The sequence below is a fragment of the Electrophorus electricus genome, chromosome 13 (assembly GCF_041902795.1).
Source record: "Electrophorus electricus isolate QZ-2024a chromosome 13, ASM4190279v1, whole genome shotgun sequence".
Taxonomy (NCBI): domain Eukaryota; kingdom Metazoa; phylum Chordata; class Actinopteri; order Gymnotiformes; family Gymnotidae; genus Electrophorus; species Electrophorus electricus.
The window spans coordinates 770062-788960 of NC_137509.1; the positions used below are offsets into that span (position 1 = coordinate 770062).

The 18899-nt window shown below is 48.3% G+C and overlaps 2 protein-coding genes across 11 annotated transcripts; one reads left to right on the forward strand and one right to left on the reverse strand.

Annotated features, from left to right (window-relative positions):
• Positions 1-2230: 2230 nt before the first annotated feature.
• si:ch73-174h16.4 (leucine-rich repeat-containing protein 14) lies at positions 2231-6105 on the forward strand. 4 transcript variants are annotated; one of them, XM_027028247.3, is made up of 4 exons: positions 2231-2310; positions 2782-3073; positions 3583-4410; positions 4511-6105. In XM_027028247.3, the coding sequence occupies exons 2-4, from the start codon at positions 2796-2798 to the stop codon at positions 5091-5093; spliced, it is 1689 nt and encodes a 562-aa protein (XP_026884048.3). In that variant the 5' UTR covers positions 2231-2310; positions 2782-2795; the 3' UTR covers positions 5094-6105. The 4 variants fall into 4 exon arrangements, with proteins under 4 accessions (XP_026884048.3, XP_081551330.1, XP_035375748.2 ...); XM_081695204.1 differs by having other exon boundaries at positions 2236-2679; XM_081695205.1 differs by having other exon boundaries at positions 2248-2319.
• A 599-nt stretch (positions 6106-6704) lies between these two features.
• Positions 6705-18801, reverse strand: wdr97 (WD repeat domain 97). 7 transcript variants are annotated; one of them, XM_081695288.1, is made up of 22 exons: positions 18100-18801; positions 17348-17689; positions 16871-17115; positions 16542-16663; positions 15361-16042; positions 14911-15059; positions 14242-14478; positions 13116-13206; positions 12898-13018; positions 11912-11976; positions 11765-11837; positions 11484-11639; positions 11249-11380; positions 10833-11036; positions 10431-10586; positions 10079-10258; positions 9796-9990; positions 9181-9299; positions 8881-9031; positions 8365-8534; positions 8129-8190; positions 6705-8037 (listed from the first exon to the last, which is right to left on the reverse strand). In XM_081695288.1, the coding sequence occupies exons 1-22, from the start codon at positions 18235-18237 to the stop codon at positions 7853-7855; spliced, it is 3975 nt and encodes a 1324-aa protein (XP_081551414.1). In that variant the 5' UTR covers positions 18238-18801; the 3' UTR covers positions 6705-7852. The 7 variants fall into 7 exon arrangements, 6 of the variants coding, with proteins under 6 accessions (XP_081551414.1, XP_081551412.1, XP_081551410.1 ...); XM_081695286.1 differs by having other exon boundaries at positions 14911-15020; positions 18083-18801; XM_081695284.1 differs by having other exon boundaries at positions 18083-18801.
• Between the last annotated feature and the right edge of the window lie 98 nt (positions 18802-18899).

The window sequence follows — 18899 nt, forward strand, 5'->3', positions numbered from 1 at the left end:
ATTGTACATCTAACTAGGAATAAAACTGACACAAAAACTCAGATTACAACATCACACAGTAATAATGAGGACATGGATTTCTTTAATGAGAAAATTAAGCACATTAGAGATAACATTAATAGTATTAACATGACATCAGGCAGCTACTTAGAGATCAAAACAACCAAGCCAAAAAAGACTCAAGAATCCTTTACTCCTATCCAATAGCCCAAACTAATATCTCTGATCTCACAGACAAAATCTTCCACCTGCTTACTAGATTTGATAAAGAAATTTTACCTGAAGTAATTGAACCTTTGCTAAATTTAATAAACTCCTTGAACATTGGCTACATACCTCAACATTGGCAGTTGTAGTCAGTGGTTAAGGTTCTTAAATAGAAATCAGAAAATTGCCAGTTCAAGTCCTGCCACTTTCCACTGTTGGGCCCCTGAGCAAGACCCTTAACAACCAATTGCTTAAGTTGTGTTCAGTCAGAATTGTAAATTGCTTTGGATAAGTGTCAGCTAATGCTGTAGATGTAAATCATTCAAATTAGCAGTAATCTGCTTGCTATTAAAAAAAAATCTAACCTTGACCCATGTCAGCTGTCAAACTACAAGCTAATCTCAAATTATTTATTTCTAAAATCCTACAAAAAGATGTAGCTCAGCAGTTAAGATCATACCTGACCTAATCACAGTACCGAAACAGCATTAATTAAAGTAGTTAATGACCTGTTGTTTGGTTCTGACTAGGGTTATGTCTTTGCTTGAATTGCTTGATCTGAGTTCAGAATTTGACAACATAGATCACAACATTTCACTAGATAGACTCAAAAATGTTGTTTAGATTAGGGGAACAGGCCTTTCCTGGTTTAAATCTTATCTAGCTGGTCACTACCAGTTTGTTAACATAAATGGAGACTTCTCAGCATATAACAATGTTAACTATGGTGAGGCACAAGGTCTGTTCTAGGACCTTTGCTTTTTTCTTTGCGACCTCTAGTTGACATTATATGTAAACACTGTGCTAGTTTCTACTGCTACGCTGATGATACTCAGCTATGTGTCTCAGCCAAACCAGAGAACATATATCATCTTAGTATTACTGAAGAATGCATAAAGGACATCAGACACTGGAAGTTGAGGAACTTTATCTCATATAATCCTGACAAAACAGAGGTGCTTCTATTAGGCCCAGAAACAGCTAGGTTCTAATTACTCAATGAACCTTAGTGGTCTCACAATCACATCTTCTCTAACTATTAAAGATCTTGGAATGATTATGAATCCCAGTCTCTTGTTCAAAACTCATATAAATAATTTTTCTAGGACCCCTTTCTCCACCTCAGGAACATTGCAAAGATTAGGAACATACTCTCCTCACATGATGCAGAAAAGCTAGTCTATGCATTTATCACTTCAAGATTGGACAACTGTAATGCCTTATCTGGCTGTACCACAAAGTACTTAAACAAGCTCCAGCTAGTTCAAAACGCAGTAGCTGGAGTTCTTCCTAGAACTAGAAAGTCTACATTACTCATATTTTAGCTACATTACACTGGCTCCCAGTAAAAAGGAATAACCTTCCTGTAAATGTTCAAGACTCATATACAGTTTCAATATTTAAGGCTAGGCTGAAAACCTACCTGTACATTCAGGCATTTATTTTATTAAATAATTCCTTCTTAGGTAAAGGTGTGTATTTGGGGATTCATTGGGTATTGAGAGTTATGGTAAACTGGGATGTTGTTTGGGGTAAGTGTTCATGTATGTCAAACTCGCCTAGGCTTGTGCAGGAGCACGTAAGCGTTTATGAGCAGTGGTGATGGCATGTCCATCTCCAGAGCAGTGATGACAGAACCTGATGGATGAAGCCTGTTGTTGAGACACTGATAAGCTTCTAATCTTTCACAGAACAGCCGTTGTGCCGTCGTTCAAGATTTAGCTTGTTTCAGTCCTTGGGTAGTGAAGTGATGAACTGGACCAGGTGTGTTGGGAAAGTGGGGCCCCTGGTTACAGCCTTGGTGCATGTAGTGGTAGCAGCTGCAGGAGGGAGCCATCATTTAGCTCGCTTTACAGAGGCAGTGAAAGGTAACCTGACCACAAACATGCTTCTGAGCGTCATTAAATATAGCCTGGAACATTTTTCACACACCACACCAGTTCATCTCTCTTTTTTGAATGTCACGTTCGATCAGCTGTTTATAGCACGTCGCATATTATTGACGTCATCAGAAGACGGCGACGTTTATTTGTGAACAGCGCCACTTTACCACGTCATCACAGCGCCAGCCTAGAAGGGCTTTTGACAGGAATCTAACAAACGGTGTGAGCAGTGAGTGGGATAGCCGGATAATTCGCTGTATTGTTTAAGCGATAGCTTTTAGATGTCCTTTTTCTCACACTACTCCGTTGCAGCTCTTTTGTAACCCTAGCTGTAGCTAAATGTGCTGTGCCCTAGCATCGTTGTCCTGCTGGCTATCCTAGGTAGATTAGTAGGTTAGGTTATTAGCTCTGGCTATCCTAGGTAGATTAGTAGGTTAGGTTATTAGCTCTGGCTATCCTAGGTAGATTAGTAGGTTCTTTTATTAGGTCCGCTGCACGTTACTTCTAAGCCCTGTGGTACATGCAGTTTCGCCTACCCAGCAGATAGATGGTGTTCCAGTGTGAGGGGTCAGATAACTCGCACAGCCAAGTATGACCTGCTGTGTTGACCTGAGCCCGTTTAACCTGGCATGGCGAGTATAGTCTTCACTTAGCTAACTAGCTAGCTGATTATTTGTTTTCCTGTCCACAGCAACATCTGTAAAGATGGTTCGTTCACTGGTGAGCTTATGCGCACGTGAGGTTGTCCGTGATCATGGGTCGTCGCCGGTTTGGCTGAGTTGCGTCCCGCGCGAGCTTTACCGACCGTTGCTGGAAGCAGCTTTCGATCATTGTCGACCTCTAGCCATCGGTGAGCTTGTCCAGCGCTGGCCCGAGCGGGTACTTGCGGTCGGAGGAAGACGGAAACCTGACCAGTGTCCACCAAATCGCCTCTGCATCCAGGCTCTGCTGCTGGCGGTGGTCAGGGGACTGACAGACAAGAGGTGCGTGTCTTTAGGACTGCCAGAGAGCTCCTGGGTGTATTTTTCATGCATTTTCTGACAGGTTGGTCCCAGTGACTCTGGGTGGGAAGAGGGGACCTGCTCATAGTAGGCTGCATGTTTAAGTCGCACAGTGTTGGAGACATCAGTTCCTTCCTGATTCTAGTTAATAATCCTTCTTTGTATTTACTGGTATTTTGTGGTGTTTTAAACTACAGGCTGTTTAGTGCTTTTGAATGTTGGTCGACCGTCCATACTTTGACATACCCGTCATGCTAGCCCCAGGTCTCACAGTCTGACGCTTTTGTTTAAGTCCACTGCATCGAGTACCAAAAGTAGTCTGCAGTTTGACTGTAATGTTTCGCTGTGTGGATAACAAAGTACTTTAAGAACTAATTTAAAAACTAATATATGTCAGTCTTGGGATACAAACATGAGCAATACAACACACTCATCCCTAAGTCAGCTTCCACATCTCTCTCTCGCTCGCTCTTTCTCTCTCTGCTGCTCAGGTGTTGTCTGCAGGTGTTGGATCTGTGTGACTTGCACACGGAGGATGGGCGGTTGGAAGAATCTATCGGTGGCTGGTCCCTCACAGTGGCTCTCTGCTCCATGCTGCTGCAGGCACGAGCTGCCACCTCCAGGGGGCAGCGGCGAGACGGGGAACGCGAGAGGAAGAGGTGGCGGGAGTCTGAGAGAGAGGGTGATGGCGTGGTCAAACGAGACCGGGGGACAGAGAGAGAGAAGCATGAAGCAGAGGGAGAGAAGAAGGCATGTGGAGGAGAGGCATACTGTCAGCGAGAGCCAGGGGGTTTAACCCCACAAGATGTTATGGTGAGGGGGGTGAGGAGGAGGATGGAGCTGGAGAGGAGGAGTGAAGGCCAGCAGCAGAACTGTGACCCAGACTGGCAGCAGGCGGCGGTGGTGCGGGTCAGGGCTGACCTCTTTATCAACGCCCGGTCCTGGGAGCGCGTGCGAGGCGCGCTCAGCTTGCCCGGACCCCTGCGCCTGCACTGCCGCTACCTGCGGGTGGAGGAGCTGCCGGCAGCCTCCATCGGGGCCCTGCTGGCCCTGCTGCCCCGGCAAGGCTTACTGGGACTGGACGTTCGTTACTCCAGCCTGGGCGTGGCTGGCCTGGCCCTGCTGCTGCCTCTACTTGCACCTTTCCCCCTCCTTCACACACTCAGGCTGCACTACTGCAACCTGGACCTGCAGCGTTCCCAGCCTGGCCAGCAGGAGGTGCTGCAGGACATGTCTCAGGGGCTGGCCTTGCTGACCAGGCTGTGCAGGTTGAGTCTGACTGCACTGCGGCTCCCGGGACACCTGCGCCTGCTGCTCAGGTACAGCCGCACGGTGCGCACACACACAGGTTACAGGAACCCCCTGGTACATACATGAGTCATAATAATAGATTTTCTTTCTCTCTCTCTCTCACTGCAGTTCCCTCTCGCAGCCTCTAGAGGTGCTAGAGCTGCCGTACCTCAGCCTGACGCCAGCTGACCTGGCCTACCTCTCCAGCAGCCAGCACGCGTCGTCCCTCAGAGAGCTGGACCTGAGCGAGAACAGGCTGGACGAGTCGTCTCTCCCGTCCCTGCAGAGGCTGTTTGCCCAGGGCGAAGGCCGCCTGACCCAGCTCTCCCTGTGCGGCTGCAGCCTGTCTGACGGCCTGCTGGGGGCGCTGCTCCCCTCCCTGTCCCGCTGTCGGGTGCTGAAGAGCCTGAGGCTGGCGCTGAACCCGCTGTCCCGGGCGGGCGTGGTGAGGCTGGCGTGTGCAGCAGCGGGTATCCCCACCCTCCAGCTGCTGCTGTACCCCACCCCCCTGGAGGAGTACGAGCCGGGCCTGTCACCGACACCCTCCAGCGCCCAGCTCCTGGACTGGCCCCTGGTGGAGGGCTCTGAGGTCAGGGAGCTAACACTGATGCAGCTCCAGGAGGTGCTGAGACTGAAAGATCGCTCAGATGACCTATTGTTGACCTCTGACCTGCTGAAATATAGCACTGACTTGGCAGTGGAAGACTACTAAGTGTGTGTGCGTGTGTGTGTGTGTGTGTGTGTGTGAGATTGGTTGTGAGGAAACTTTGAGTAGCATGAGCTGTGCTCTTCATCCCCGTCTCTTCACTAGCAGTTCTGTTGGACCTCTGCACTGGTGCTGATCTGGAGGTTCATGAGCATGTCAGAACCAAAGTGGCAGGTGACGCGCCTGACGATCACATCAACACTGAACCACTGCCAGCGTGTGGACATTCACCGTCACCAAGGCAACCAAACCAAGCAGCATGAAGTATAGCTGCTTACTTCAGCCTCTGCATCCATGCAGTGGGACTCGTCTGGGTTGGGCTAGTTTGAGTCTTTAGCCCTTTTGAACGCTGTCACACAGAAGTGTCATATAGTAACTTTAATTTAATAGTGATGTAAGTACAGCTGATGGTTGGCTGCTGTGATAAAGCTCATCTGTCACATCATACCTGTTACTGAGAGATGTTTACATCAGCCTAATCTCAGGAGCTGTGAGTGTGTGTGTCAGATGTTGAGTCAAAGAGGTGGAAGCAGGAGTGTGTTTTGCTAGGCCCACCATGTTGGCAGTAACCTGTGTCAGGAGTCTCGACGAGTCCTTCAGCACCACGCTCTCTCTGTCCTGTGGCTTTATACAGCAGTGGGGATGACTATTAAATAAAACACACATGACTTCAAGCTGCAGAATTAATATATTTGATACTGATTTGCAGATTGAGTGAATTTTAATCTACAGAAGTGGAGCTGTTTGTGGTGTTTGACAGATTGAATGGATGTTATGAATGTTGTGAAAGGTTTTTTTTCTTTCACACCATCCGTAAGGTCTGGAACACCCTCATCTTCTACAGAGTGGACTATTTCTCACCACTGTGTGGTGGCGAGTGCTCAGTTTCTGGCACTTTGTATGACATGAATTTACATCTGAACAGTCATTTGTTTGTTTTTGTTAACTGTGACCATGTTTAATCATTTATAATGGATGAAGTTTTAAATTGAACATTGAAAAAAAATCTCAATTTGAATATGGATTGCTGCTGTGGTTTTTTTCTTCTTTACACAGAGCTGCCCAACCATGAATCTGGAGCAGTCCCACCATGAAGGGTTTGGGTCCAGCCCCAATATCACACATCTCACTCAGATAATCCACACTCAGACGTGTGCGATTGTTAAATCTATCACGTGATGATTCCTCGGATGGTATGGATGCAAACACTGGGTTCCTCCTCTTTTAAATACAACCCAAACTGCTTTAGATAAGAAAGTGTGTGACTCGTGTAGAAAGGCCAGTTGTTCATTTGGGTTAAGTTTCAAGGTTCCTTACTGAACCCATCTGCCTGTTCTTGTTCCTTACTAAATAACCTCACCACACCCACATTGACTTCTCCACACCACACTAACCTTGGCTGTTAATGTGCTAACATGGCTAACTTTCTCATCAGTTCCCCCTATTAATGTTGATATTTAGCTAAACTAACCCTGGCACTGGTTCTAATATCGTTGTTAATATCACCACTGTAATTCTGGCAGTGGTGGTAATATTGGGTTGGAATTTAACGCAAGCAGTAGCTATAATATTAGGCTGTAATTTATGAAAGGTAACATTTTATTTTGAGCTCTATTTACAGAGTGGGATATATACATAATATTAGATTAGAAAACACTGAAAGTAAAAATCACAAAAAAGAAATCAGAAGAAACAAACTAGAACTGGGAATGGAAGTAGTGCATAAGCAGCTTTTTTATTTTGAAATGGTGCCGTTTCAGTTGAACAGAGAAGTGAATAGAAATGTTAGCAGACAGAAAATTATTAGCTATAGGAAACACTTGCAGATACTTCAAGACCTTCTGGATCATTTAATGCTGGGTAAGGGATAAAGGCTCATGAGTGTAGTCCTACATTAAAGGTTGGGTAAGGGATAAAGGCTCATGAGTGTAGTCCTACATTAAAGGTTGGGTAAGGGATACAGGCTCATGAGTGTAGTCCTACATTAAAGGTTGGGTAAGGGATACAGGCTCATGAGTGTAGTCCTACATTAAAGGTTGGGTAAGGGATACAGGCTCATGAGTGTAGTCCTACATTAAAGGTTGGGTAAGGGATACAGGCTCATGAGTGTAGTCCTACATTAAAGGTTGGGTAAGGGATACAGGCTCATGAGTGTAGTCCTACATTAAAGGTTGGGTAAGGGATAAAGGCTCATGAGTGTAGTCCTACATTAAAGGTTGGGTAAGGGATAAAGGCTCATGAGTGTAGTCCTACATTAAAGGTTGGGTAAGGGATAAAGGCTCATGAGTGTAGTCCTACATTAAAGGTTGGGTAAGGGATAAAGGCTCATGAGTGTAGTCCTACATTAAAGGTTGGGTAAGGGATAAAGGCTCATGAGTGTAGTCCTACATTAAAGGTTGGGTAGGGGATAAAGGCTCATGAGTGTAGTCCTACATTAAAGGTTGGGTAGGGGATAAAGGCTCATGAGTGTAGTCCTACATTAAAGGTTGGGTAAGGGAGAGACTCATGAGCCTAGTCCTACATTAGTGTGCAATGAAAAGATAAAGATGGTGGAATGGTGTGTTGCTGGCATGTCTCATGGGAGGGTTTATATAGTAGTGGGTGTAGGATCTGAGGGGGGTTCATCTGTAGTAGTGGGTGTAGGATCTGACGGGGGTTCATCTGTAGTAGTGGGTGTAGGATCTGAGGGGGGTTCATCTGTAGTAGTGGGTGTAGGATCTGACGGGGGTTCATCTGTAGTAGTGGGTGTAGGATCTGAGGGGGCTTCATCTGTAGTAGTGGGTGTAGGATCGCTCCAGGATGAAGTAGCGCTGGGGTAAGGCCTCTCTGAGACAGTGTGGGTCCAGTGAGAATGGGAATGAGGACAGGGTTACACGGGGGAGGGGCAGAGAGAGCAGACGTGTGAAACCCATCAGGAACGGCCGTGACACCAATGGCGGCAACACCAGCCCTGAGGAGAGAGGTGAGGAGACTCCAGATTAGTGTGTGTGTGTGGACGGCGTGCTGATGAACTGGTGAGGGGACACATTCATTTTTCTCACCCTGAGGTTCCCGTAGCCGCGACATAGTGTGTGTCTCACCCAGACGCTGGACTGCCTCCCATCTAAACTTAAAGATTAAGTTCTGTTAGGAGCTTCCTGACTTATTCAGCTGTAGTCAGTGGTTGGCATCTTACAGACAGAACAGCAGTGAGTTCCTGAGTCTAGAATAGAGTTCTTAGTGGTTTTGTATTAAAGTTCTATTGTATGCTGTTGTATGAAAAGTGTTTCAGAGGCACCTGTGTGACCGTGTGTCGAGGCGCACGGTGTCTTTCCTGCCCTCTAGTGGCGGTGGTGGGGGTTGCGTCTGTGCCTCCCTCTGTATCCAGCAGAAGTAGCACAGCACTTCAGCAGGTGCCACCACACTCTTGCCGTGTGCGTCCTGCACTAATGCTGGCCTCTTCAGCACCTGGCACGTGAACACACGCATCACATCTTCACATGCAGAACATGCACATGCAGGCAGTAAAACACTCTCTCACACACACACACACACATTCTCTCTCACTTTAACAGGTTCTGTTATTTCTGTACTGGGTTCTGTTGTCTCCGTACTGGATTCTACTCACTCTGTACTGTGGTTCTGTCATCTATATACTGGGTTCTCTTCGCTCTGTACTGGATTGTTGTCTTTGTACTAGGTTCTACTCACTCTGTCCTGGTTCTATTCACACTGTACTGGGTTCTGTTGTCTCTGTGCTGGGTTCTACTCACTCTGTACTGCGTTCTGTTGTCTCTGTACTGGTTCTACTCACTCTGTACTGCTCAGCCCAGCTGTGAAGCCAGAGGTAAGCTGCCTCTCTCAGGGTTTGCTGAGGGTACCCCTGCCAAGGCTGCAACTGTGGGAGGATCCAGCGCTGGGCATCGTCCACTCCCAGAGCCTGCAGTATGCCCCTGGCAATGCCCCTGAGAACAGAAGGCGGGGAATACGTGGTTGAGACACTGCTCACACCTTAAAGGAAAATGAATGTTTGATTGATTCATTTCTAGTGATGATGATGGAGTATCTATGTGTGTTTGTGTTTGTGGTGCGTGCGTGTGTGTGTGGTGTTTACTGTAGTCGCAGCTCTTTGTTGGCCAGTAGGGTAAGGAGCTCCACAGTGATGTCATAGCTGTGAGGATTCACACACACCAAGAAATTCAGCAGCTCTGTTGCAAAACCATCCTTATCCATCTGCGTGCACACACATACACACACACACGTGCATCAAAACCCTACTCATCCATCTGCACACACACACACACACACGTAGACATGCATGTGCATGCAAATATGCACAGCACACACACAAAGACAAAGGACTTTCAGTAATGGACACAGTATGTAACAGCGTAAATGATCATAAGTGATGTAGATTTTTGCCTTTACAATTACAATTTATTAGTTTTGTTTAGAAACCTGATAGCTTGAGATGATGTAATCAAGACAACTATCAGAGAGGATGAGGGTGGTAGTAGTTTGGAGGAGAATGGTCAGTGTTTGTGGTTGAAGTGGTTGGTGTTTGTGGTTGCGTACAGATTGTCAGTTTCTTATGCTGGTGGTCATGATTGATTGGTTGGCCATCGATTGCCGTGTGTGTGTGAGAATGATTACCATGTTGCTGTGGCACATGGTGTGGTGCAAAGCCAGCAGGGTGTGTGTGTGTGTGTGTGTGTGTGTGTGAGATTACCATGTTGCTGTGGCGGATGGTGTGGTGTAAAGCCAGCAGGGTATGTGTGATGTGCTGGATGTTGTCCAGCAGACCCTGTGTGTGTAGGGTGACGATGGCTCTCAGGACACACAACTTGTGTTCCAAACTGCAGCACTTCAGAAAATCCAGCAGCTGATCACAGAACTCAGTCGCACTCAGAGTCTCAGGAATACTCTACACACACATGCACAGCAGCACAGGGTTTCACAGCATGCCCTCTGACCTGTGTGTGTGCGCGCGCATGTGTGTGTGTGTAACTCACTCTTCGGTCAGGATACATGGTGCAGAACCACTGCTCCTGCAGGAACTGGCACAGGAAGTGGGGCAGCTGTGGTGAGGAGGGGTGAGGAGGTGGGGGAGTATCAGGTTTGGGTGGAAATGGAGGTAGGGTTTGAGGTGGTGGAGGTGTGTCTTTCTTAATGGGAGGGAGGGGCTTTAGTGGCTGATAAAAGGAGAGAAGAATGAGTAACAAAAAAGTTGAGAAGGATTATATATTCACAAACGCATACACGAGGATCATGCAATCACCAATACGTACACAAACATGTCCACAGCACTGTAAGTATTTCAGACTTATTGACATACTCACATACATGGGCATGTCTGACACCCACCTTCAGCATGTATTCCATCTTCTTGGGCTGGGGTGGGGCAGGGGGTGGGGCTGGAGCTGGAGGTGGTGTAGGACATTGTGGTTTGGGTGGAGTCTCTAGGAGGTGTACAGGAGAGCCCGAATCATACTCCTCAAACTGCCTCTCATCCATCTCACTCTGTTTAAGATGAACAAACTCTGTTTACACAGAAGGACACACCACTGAGCACATAACCACATAGCTGAGGTGGGTTGAGGTGAGGACACTCCAATGTAACCACAGAATAGCAGAAGTAGGGTGGAGTGGGGCAGTGAGCAACTACCAAAAATGTCTACCTGCATGTGTTATTCGATAAACGCACTTCATTTTTTCACCTTTCCTGAAGTACTTTGTAAAATTGGTCTTTTTAAATGATGAATATACCGTATGAGGAGGCCGTTTCAATTTCGGGGTTCCCCCTTCGTCCACACACACCTGCATGAGATCATGCCCAAGGTCAGCCTGTAGTGTCCACGGTTTGGTGGGTGGGACCTCGTCCATGACCACATCGGGCCACAGGCGGCCAGCCAGCACGGAGTTGGGCACAAAGCCAGGGGTTTTTTGACGAGGGTGGTCTGACTTCACTTCCTGCAGAAACAGGAAACAGCCAATTAAAAATGTCTGAGTGATATCACTGGCTCGCACACAGAATCCGAACTGAGTGGATTTTCTGTATGTACAAAGTATATGATTATAAGGGAATAAACAAGAAAACATTAGTATGAAATTGGTAACGTCTTCACAAATATTAATATGGAAATAATTAAGTGTGTGTGTGTTGTGTGTAAGCAGTGTGTTACATCTCGCTTCGTTGCTTGGCTGCGGTTAGGGAAGAAGCCGTCTTGTAGAAGTGGAGGGATCAGAGGTTGAGGTTCAGATGGTTTTGGAGAACAGAGTGCAGTGAGCAGATCAAACGAATCATCCTCTGGTATCTACACACACACAAACACTGACATTTTAATCTCCTCTTGGTTTAACCACCATTTAACCATTTTTCTCTTGGTTTTAGGTGTGCGCGTATGTGTGTTCTCCTACAACAATCCCTAAGGGCTGGCGGTACAGTAGCTCTACGTAGCGTGTGAAGGCCTCTCTCCTGGTCTGATTTGTGCTCTTCCTCGTCCTGCTGCTCTGGGTCTCTCCACTCTGCAGGCCTCGTAGGTCTCGATCTCGTACCAACACACACTCCCAATCCTGTAACACACACACACACACACACACACACACTCAAATTCCTACACCCTGTGCACACACAAGGTGAGATTTCTCACACACACCAACAGACAGATGAAAGTGTGCAGATGCTGTAAAACACTCACACACACACTCACTGGATCATTGATCTCCTTTTCTTCAGAACAGTGCAGTTTGCAGATGGGAGACCACTCAGGCCTGCAGTGAAAAACACACTCAAATTAAACCAAGTCTGTGTGCATGCAGGTGTGTGTGTGGGTGTGTGTTCTTACTGGTGTTTATAGGTCTTAGTAGAGGAAATGGGTGGGTCAGGCACTGTGTCCTCATTACACAGAAACTGGGGAGCAAGAGAGAATCAGAGAGAGGCTATGAGGGAGATGGAAGCGCAGGGGCAGACGGAGTTGCACTTTTGCTCCTCTGCACGTTTTCATACACAGACCTGGAAAAATAATAAAGCTTAATTACACCCCAAGATTTATCACCTTGGGAGGGTTCTGGCCAAAATGCAAAGAAAACTTTACAAATGTAAAGTTATTGTCGTTTATTTGTATAAGAAATGAAAGTTAATCTAAAGAAATAAAATGAAAAAAAGTGATTAAAATAAAACAAATATGATTAATAAAAGACAAACTGCATGAAATCAAATATATAAAGTGTTGATAAAGAAAATAAAGACAATAATAGAAAAAAGTGTCACAGGATGTGAGTATAGTGTTTAACCTGAACCCAACGCCCGTCCAAATACGAACAGTGTTTAACCTGAACCCAACGCCCGTCCAAATACGAAGTGTTTAACCTGAACCCAAAGTCTGTCCAAATACGAAGTGTTTAACCTATTTTTAAAGTAACTCACTGTACTGATTGAAGGTAACACACTGTATTGATTTAACGTAACTCACTAAACAGAATGAAAGTAACTCACTGTATTGATTTAAGGTAACTCACTAAACTGAATGAAATTAACACACTGTATTGATTGAAGGTAACTCACTGTACTGATTTAAGGTAACTGACTGTACTTATGTGTGTTACCTGTAGCTGGTTGCCCAGTTAAGGTGTGCAGATGTGTGTGTTACCAGTAGCTGTTGGTCCAGTACGGGTGTGTGTGTGTGTGTGTGTGTGTGTGTGTGTGCGCGCGCGTGTATGTGTGTGTTACCTGTAGCTGGTGATCCAGTATGGGGGTGTGTGTTACCTGTAGCTGGTGGTCCAGTAGGGGTGTGTGTGTGTGTGTGTGTGTTTGTGTGTGTTTGTGGGGTACCTGTAGCTGGTTGTCCAGTAGGTGTGCGTTATTGAGTGTGTGCAGGTCTCCTCTCATGCCCAGGAACAACTGTCCACTTTCCCCACTGAACTGGACACACTCCACACTCAACTCCAGTATCCTAAACACACACACACTAGAGTCCTGAAACACATACACATACTTACACACACTTAGCTCCAGAGTCCTGAAACACACACACACACACCAGCTCTGACCTTAGTAGGTGGTTCTCCTCATCCCAGATGCGCACAGTACTGTCCAGACTGCAAGACACAAACACCCGAAGCTTCTGACACACACACAAACCTGCACGCGCAAACACACACACACACACACACAAAGGCACTGCAGTACTTATTCTGGGATGTGTGAAATTGTTAGCATGTGCCTATGCATGACTATAGGTATGAGAGTAGTTGTGTGCATTTGAGTGTGTATGTGTGTGTGTGATCATGCATCTGTGATTGTACTCTGGGGATGGTCCGTGTGTGTATATGTGGGTGTGATTGTGCTCTGGGGGTGATCCATGCACGCGTGCGTGCGTGCGTACGTGTGTGTGTGTGTGTGTGTGTTTACCTGTGATCGTGCTGCTGTGGCTGTGCTCTGGCGGGTGGTCCATGCACACGCGTGTGTGTGTGTGTTTACCTGTGATCGTGCTGCTGTGGCCGTGCTCTGGCGGGTGGTCCATGCGTGTGTGTGTGTGTGTGTTTACCTGTGATCGTGCTGCTGTGGCCGTGCTCTGGTGGGTGGTCCATGCACACGCGTGTGTGTGTGTGTTTACCTGTGATCGTGCTGCTGTGGCCGTGCTCTGGTGGGTGGTCCATGCACACGCGTCTGTGTGTGTGTTTACCTGTGATCGTGTTGCTGTGGCCGTGCTCTGGCGGGTGGTCCATGCGCATGTGTGTGTTTACCTATGATCGTGCTGCTGCGGCCGTGCTCTGGCGGGTGGTCCATGCGTGTGTGTGTGTGTGTTTACCTGTGATCGTGCTGCTGTGGCCGTGCTCTGGCGGGTGGTCCATGCGCACGTGTGTGTGTGCGTGTGTTTACCTGTGATTGTGCTGCTGTGGCCGTGCTCTGGCGGTTGGTCCATGCACACGCGCATGTGTGTGTGTGTTTACCTGTGATCGTGCTGCTGTGGCCGTGCTCTGGCGGGTGGTCCATGCACACACGCGTGTGTGTGTGTGTATTTACCTGTGATCGTGCTGCTGTGGCCGTGCTCTGGTGGGTGGTCTATGCACACACGCGCGTGCGTGTGTGTGTGTGTGTGTTTACCTGTGATCGTGCTGCTGTGGCCGTGCTCTGGTGGGTGGTCCATGCACACGCGTGTGTGTGTGTGTTTACCTGTGATCGTGCTGCTGTGGCCGTGCTCTGGCGGGTGGTCCATGCGTGTGTGTGTGTGCAGGTTGTATTGAACCAGGCAGTAGGTGGCACTGTGGGGCTGTTGCATGCAGATGGCCAGCACAGAGTCCAGCAGGGCCTCACACACAGGAGTGTGAGCACAGAACACACTGGCCTGCAGACTCACACACTCCTGTGCATACGGAAACACTCTCCACACTAACACAGAGTCATCCTCACCTGCAACACACACACCCACACACCATCATCATCATAATCACTATTATCATGCTTCGTGATGGTGGGTGAGGAGAGTTTGTGTGTGTGTATTTAGGACTCTAGAACTTGTGTTTGTGTATCAATTGTAAGCAGCCATTGTCTGGTGTGTGTGTGTGTGTGTGTGTGTGTGTGTGTGTGTGTGTGTGTGTGTATACCAGTTGTAAGCAGACAGCCGTTCTGTTGTGTGTGTGTGTGTGTGTGTGTGTGTGTGTGTGTACCAGTTGTAAGCAGACAGCCGTTCTGTTGTGTGTGTGTGTGTGTACCAGTTGTAAGCAGACAGCCGTTCTGTTGTGTGTGTGTGTGTGTGTGTGTGTGTGTGTGTGTGTGTGTGTACCAGTTGTAAGCAGACAGCCGTTCTGTTGTGTGTGTGTGTGTGTGTGTGTGTGTGTGTACCAGTTGTAAGCAGACAGCTATTGTCTGGATAAGCCTGTACACTGCTGATGTTCTGGCCATTGTGGGCTGAGGTTCTGTACTGGACAATCCCAGACTGCATCTGTATCACACTGACACACCCACGATGATGACCCAGCATAACCAGAAACCTGACACACACACACAGCTGGAAGCTTGAACAAATATTTATACATATTTTTATTTCCTAATAATTGCTAAATGCAAATAATGTGTGTGTGAATAGCATTTTTCATCACAGTTCCTGTATTTGGTTAATATTTGAGTTCTATTATAGATGGCTCTAAGATTAGTACTGGACTACGGACTGTCTGACGACTGACGAGAGTGGGTTCATATACTGACCCCAGACTCCTCCTTTCATAACCAGACTCCTCCCTCCATACACACATTCCTCCCTCTGTATGTCCTGCAGGTTGTCCTGAAACCCACCTGTTCCTACCATTGTCCTGCGTGTTCCTCCTGCTCGTCTTCTGCAGTGACATCCACTCCTCTAGCGCCTCCTGTGGGTCAGCTATATTACTGTACAGTGCCATACAGCGTGCCGGCTCAACCATGCCCTGCTTCTTCCTACTCGACCAATCCCCTTTCTGCACCCTGTGCCACTCATCTAGCACAGTCACAGGATTGGTCAGTGTGTTGGCTCTAATCACTGTGCCCTCCTCAGTCAGCACCAATAAGATCTCTTTGAGGAGGCAGTAATCAGCACATCTCACTCTGCTATTGGCTCTAAAGGCCGTAAGCACAGCCCCCGTCTCTGCTGAGACAAGCGTGACATCACTGTCACCATGGACACACAGCACACGAGCAGGGTAGGGCCGGTGAGAGGGCGGGGCCAATATTTGACGGACAGGTCCAGACGAATCTCCTCCCAGCTTGCAGTGGAGTTGGCAAAGGCTGCTGAAGGTCCAGAAGTTGACCCCGGTCCTGGAGTAGGAGAAGAAGGTGCCGTCAGTGCTGGGTCCACCCAGGCCCAGGGGAGGGGCACAGCCGATGGGCAGGGACACCTGCACCTGGTCCCCCTCCTCCAGACTCCAACACCGCACGGTCCCATCCAGAGAGGAGGAGACAAGCAGACCAGATACTGGACACAGCAACAGGGAGGTGACCACAGCTGGAACACACACATACACACATACACAAAAGGAGCCTTCACAACACTGCTGCTGGAGATCTACCACCTAGCAGATTTCACAACAATGCAGGAGCTAAACTATACAGTATATCAGTAGATCTCCAGGAGTGGGGGTGGAGCTAAACTATACAGTATATCAGTAGATCTCCAGGAGTGGGGGTGGAGCTAAGCTCTATAGGGTGGTAGATCTCCAGGAGTGGGGGTGGAGCTAAACTCTATAGGGTGGTAGATCTCTAGGAGTGGGGGTGGAGCTAAACTCTATAGGGTGGTAGATCTCTAGGAGTGGGGGTGGAGCTAAACTCTGCATTTCGTTTACTGCTTTATAAAATTACAGGAATAAATATGGATTATCAGTGGAGTTGATGCTAATGTAATAGTAGTGCTAACTGAAAAGCATAATTAATGATTATTTGACATGCTAGTATGTGATGGTGAATGGTATTGGGGGATGGTATGTGGTGCTGATTGACAGTCACACCAGTATGACCCATGAATATTGTGCGTAGCTCCCAGTCTGGCCCCCACACTCTGATAGTCATGTCTGTAGATGCAGTGACTACAGACTCCAGCAGGGGGCAGTAGACCAACCCTGTGATATCCCTGCAAAGAGAGAGGAGCACCCCACATCAGTAAGTCCTTCCCGTTATCAAAGAGAAGATAAAGCACTCATCAGGATTAGTGGGATCCTTTATCCAAATCTGTTAGAATGTAACAAGCTGCCGTTCCTAAAAGTGAGAAATACTGTATGTGAGAAAATGAGAAACGCTTGTTATGATGGTGTGTGAAAGTAAATTATGACACACACACCTTGGATGGAGGTTCCTTTTGTGTTCCAGCACACGACCCTCTGCCAGGTCCACGAGTGTGATGGACATCCGGCATGCTGCCAGGACTCGGGGGGCTAAGAGGGGTGTGGCCACCGCCAGCAGCGTGAACACACTGCAACTCCCTAAGCCCTCCACAACCCGCACACGACACACCATGTGACGCACACACCACACACACACGTTCCCTGCCCCCGCTGTGATCAAGTCCAGAGAGCCAGCTACAGCCTAGAAACATGCAGAGAGAGAAAGAGAAGACAACTTTACATATGTTTGTTTAAGTAGGAATTATACTCTCATTTGCTACATAGACTAATTTGACTGCTACAGTGCAAGTTTAGGTGTTACATCATGCTTCATGGTAGATTCAGTAATGACCCTGATGATTCACTGATGACCCTGATGACTCTATAATGACCCTGATGATTCAGTGACAATCCTGATGATTCAGACAGCATACCTGACAAACCCTGACATCCAGGGGCTCCCGTGCGTGGGCCACAGGCTCCAGCTCCATGTCCAGCAGTGTGAGCACTGCCCCTGGCCCCCAGCCCACCACCCTCCCGGGCAGCTGGGTGGAGGTCAGGCCCTCGTACGGCACCACCAGGGCCGGCTGGAGGCATGAATCCTGCAGGCGCCCATCAGGGTGGTAGCGTCTCGTGCGCCCACTTTGGTGGAGGCTCAGGAAACCACCCACACCCTCGCCGCAGGTCACGTGACTCACGCTGTCCTCCCAGGGGACGTGGGTGATGTGCTGGAGCCCGTTGGTGAGGACGTCAGGGCAGGAGTCAGAGTGGGGCATCTGGAACAGGAGGCGGAGGTTCGCACAGAACAGTTAAATAAAGGAATTGATCTATTACCCCCAGAGTCAGGGGCATAATCCTCAGAGTCAGGGGCGTTACTCAGATGTTACTCTGTATTACTGCTGGTCCCTAACACCCCTCTTCTGTAGGTCATAAGGCGACAGGGAGGGAGGAGGGATGGAGTGAAATAGAGGACAGACAGAAAGCACCTCGAGGAGAAAGGAAAGCAGTGACCGGAGTGGAGGGGAGGATGGAGGGTGAGAGAGAGAACAAGGAGGAAACAGCCTCCACTAGTTACTTCCCTAAAAGCGCTCAGAGGGTTTGAGTGTCTGCGCAGCCTGGATTGGCCCATCTGTACCTACCCCGCCCGTCCTGCCCAGGCCCGCGCTCACCTGTTCTGCTCTCGCACCTTTGCTGGGGTACCCCACGCGCCATGTCCGATGCGCGCTGCGTTCTCCCTCTCGTGTGTCCGGTGGCGGAGGGGCTCGTGTCCTGGCGAGGTGCGGAGTGTCCGCGTTATCGGCGACGGCGGCGGCCGGGAGCACATGCTCAGTAACGCCGAGGAAGTTGCCGAGAGCTGTTTCACTATCCATCGGAGTTTAAAAGCGTCAAGACTGCGCACGTTCGGGTAGACCTGCGGTGAAATCCCAAACTAAAGATGCATCTCGTTGGTCTATTCGCTCACAAATGGCCAAGTGTTTCCGTAAGTGTCGGTAAACCCAGAATCTCCGTTTCCAATCTTCCTGTAAAACACGCAGCTGAACGGCGCTTGTGTCCAGCGTAAACTTCACTGTTGGGCTTGAGACCGGACCAGCCAGTCTTTATGGCCCCACAATTAGGGGTTGCTAGGAGACAGATCAGCACTACTGAAGGAGGAGCAGACCTCCTGCGCGTGGAAAATGCTTCATTTTAAAACCGTAAAATGATCAGTCAGTAAAGTTACGGTAAACATGTTATACATCAATCCCCTTTTTTACAAAAATAATGCACAAAGGAACGACAGACCTTGGAAAAATATCTAAATGTACTGCATACTTTGTGCAAAAACTCCGCAGAGTAATGCGCGCTTTCCCCGAGGCTTGTCTCCTTCCGCGCAGGACCTAACCTGTGCCCTCCGGAGCTGGAGCAGGCTCATACTCACGGAAGGACGACGCTATGCTTTATTATGACGGTCATCTGAACCAGAATCGTAAGGAATTAACTCAGCCA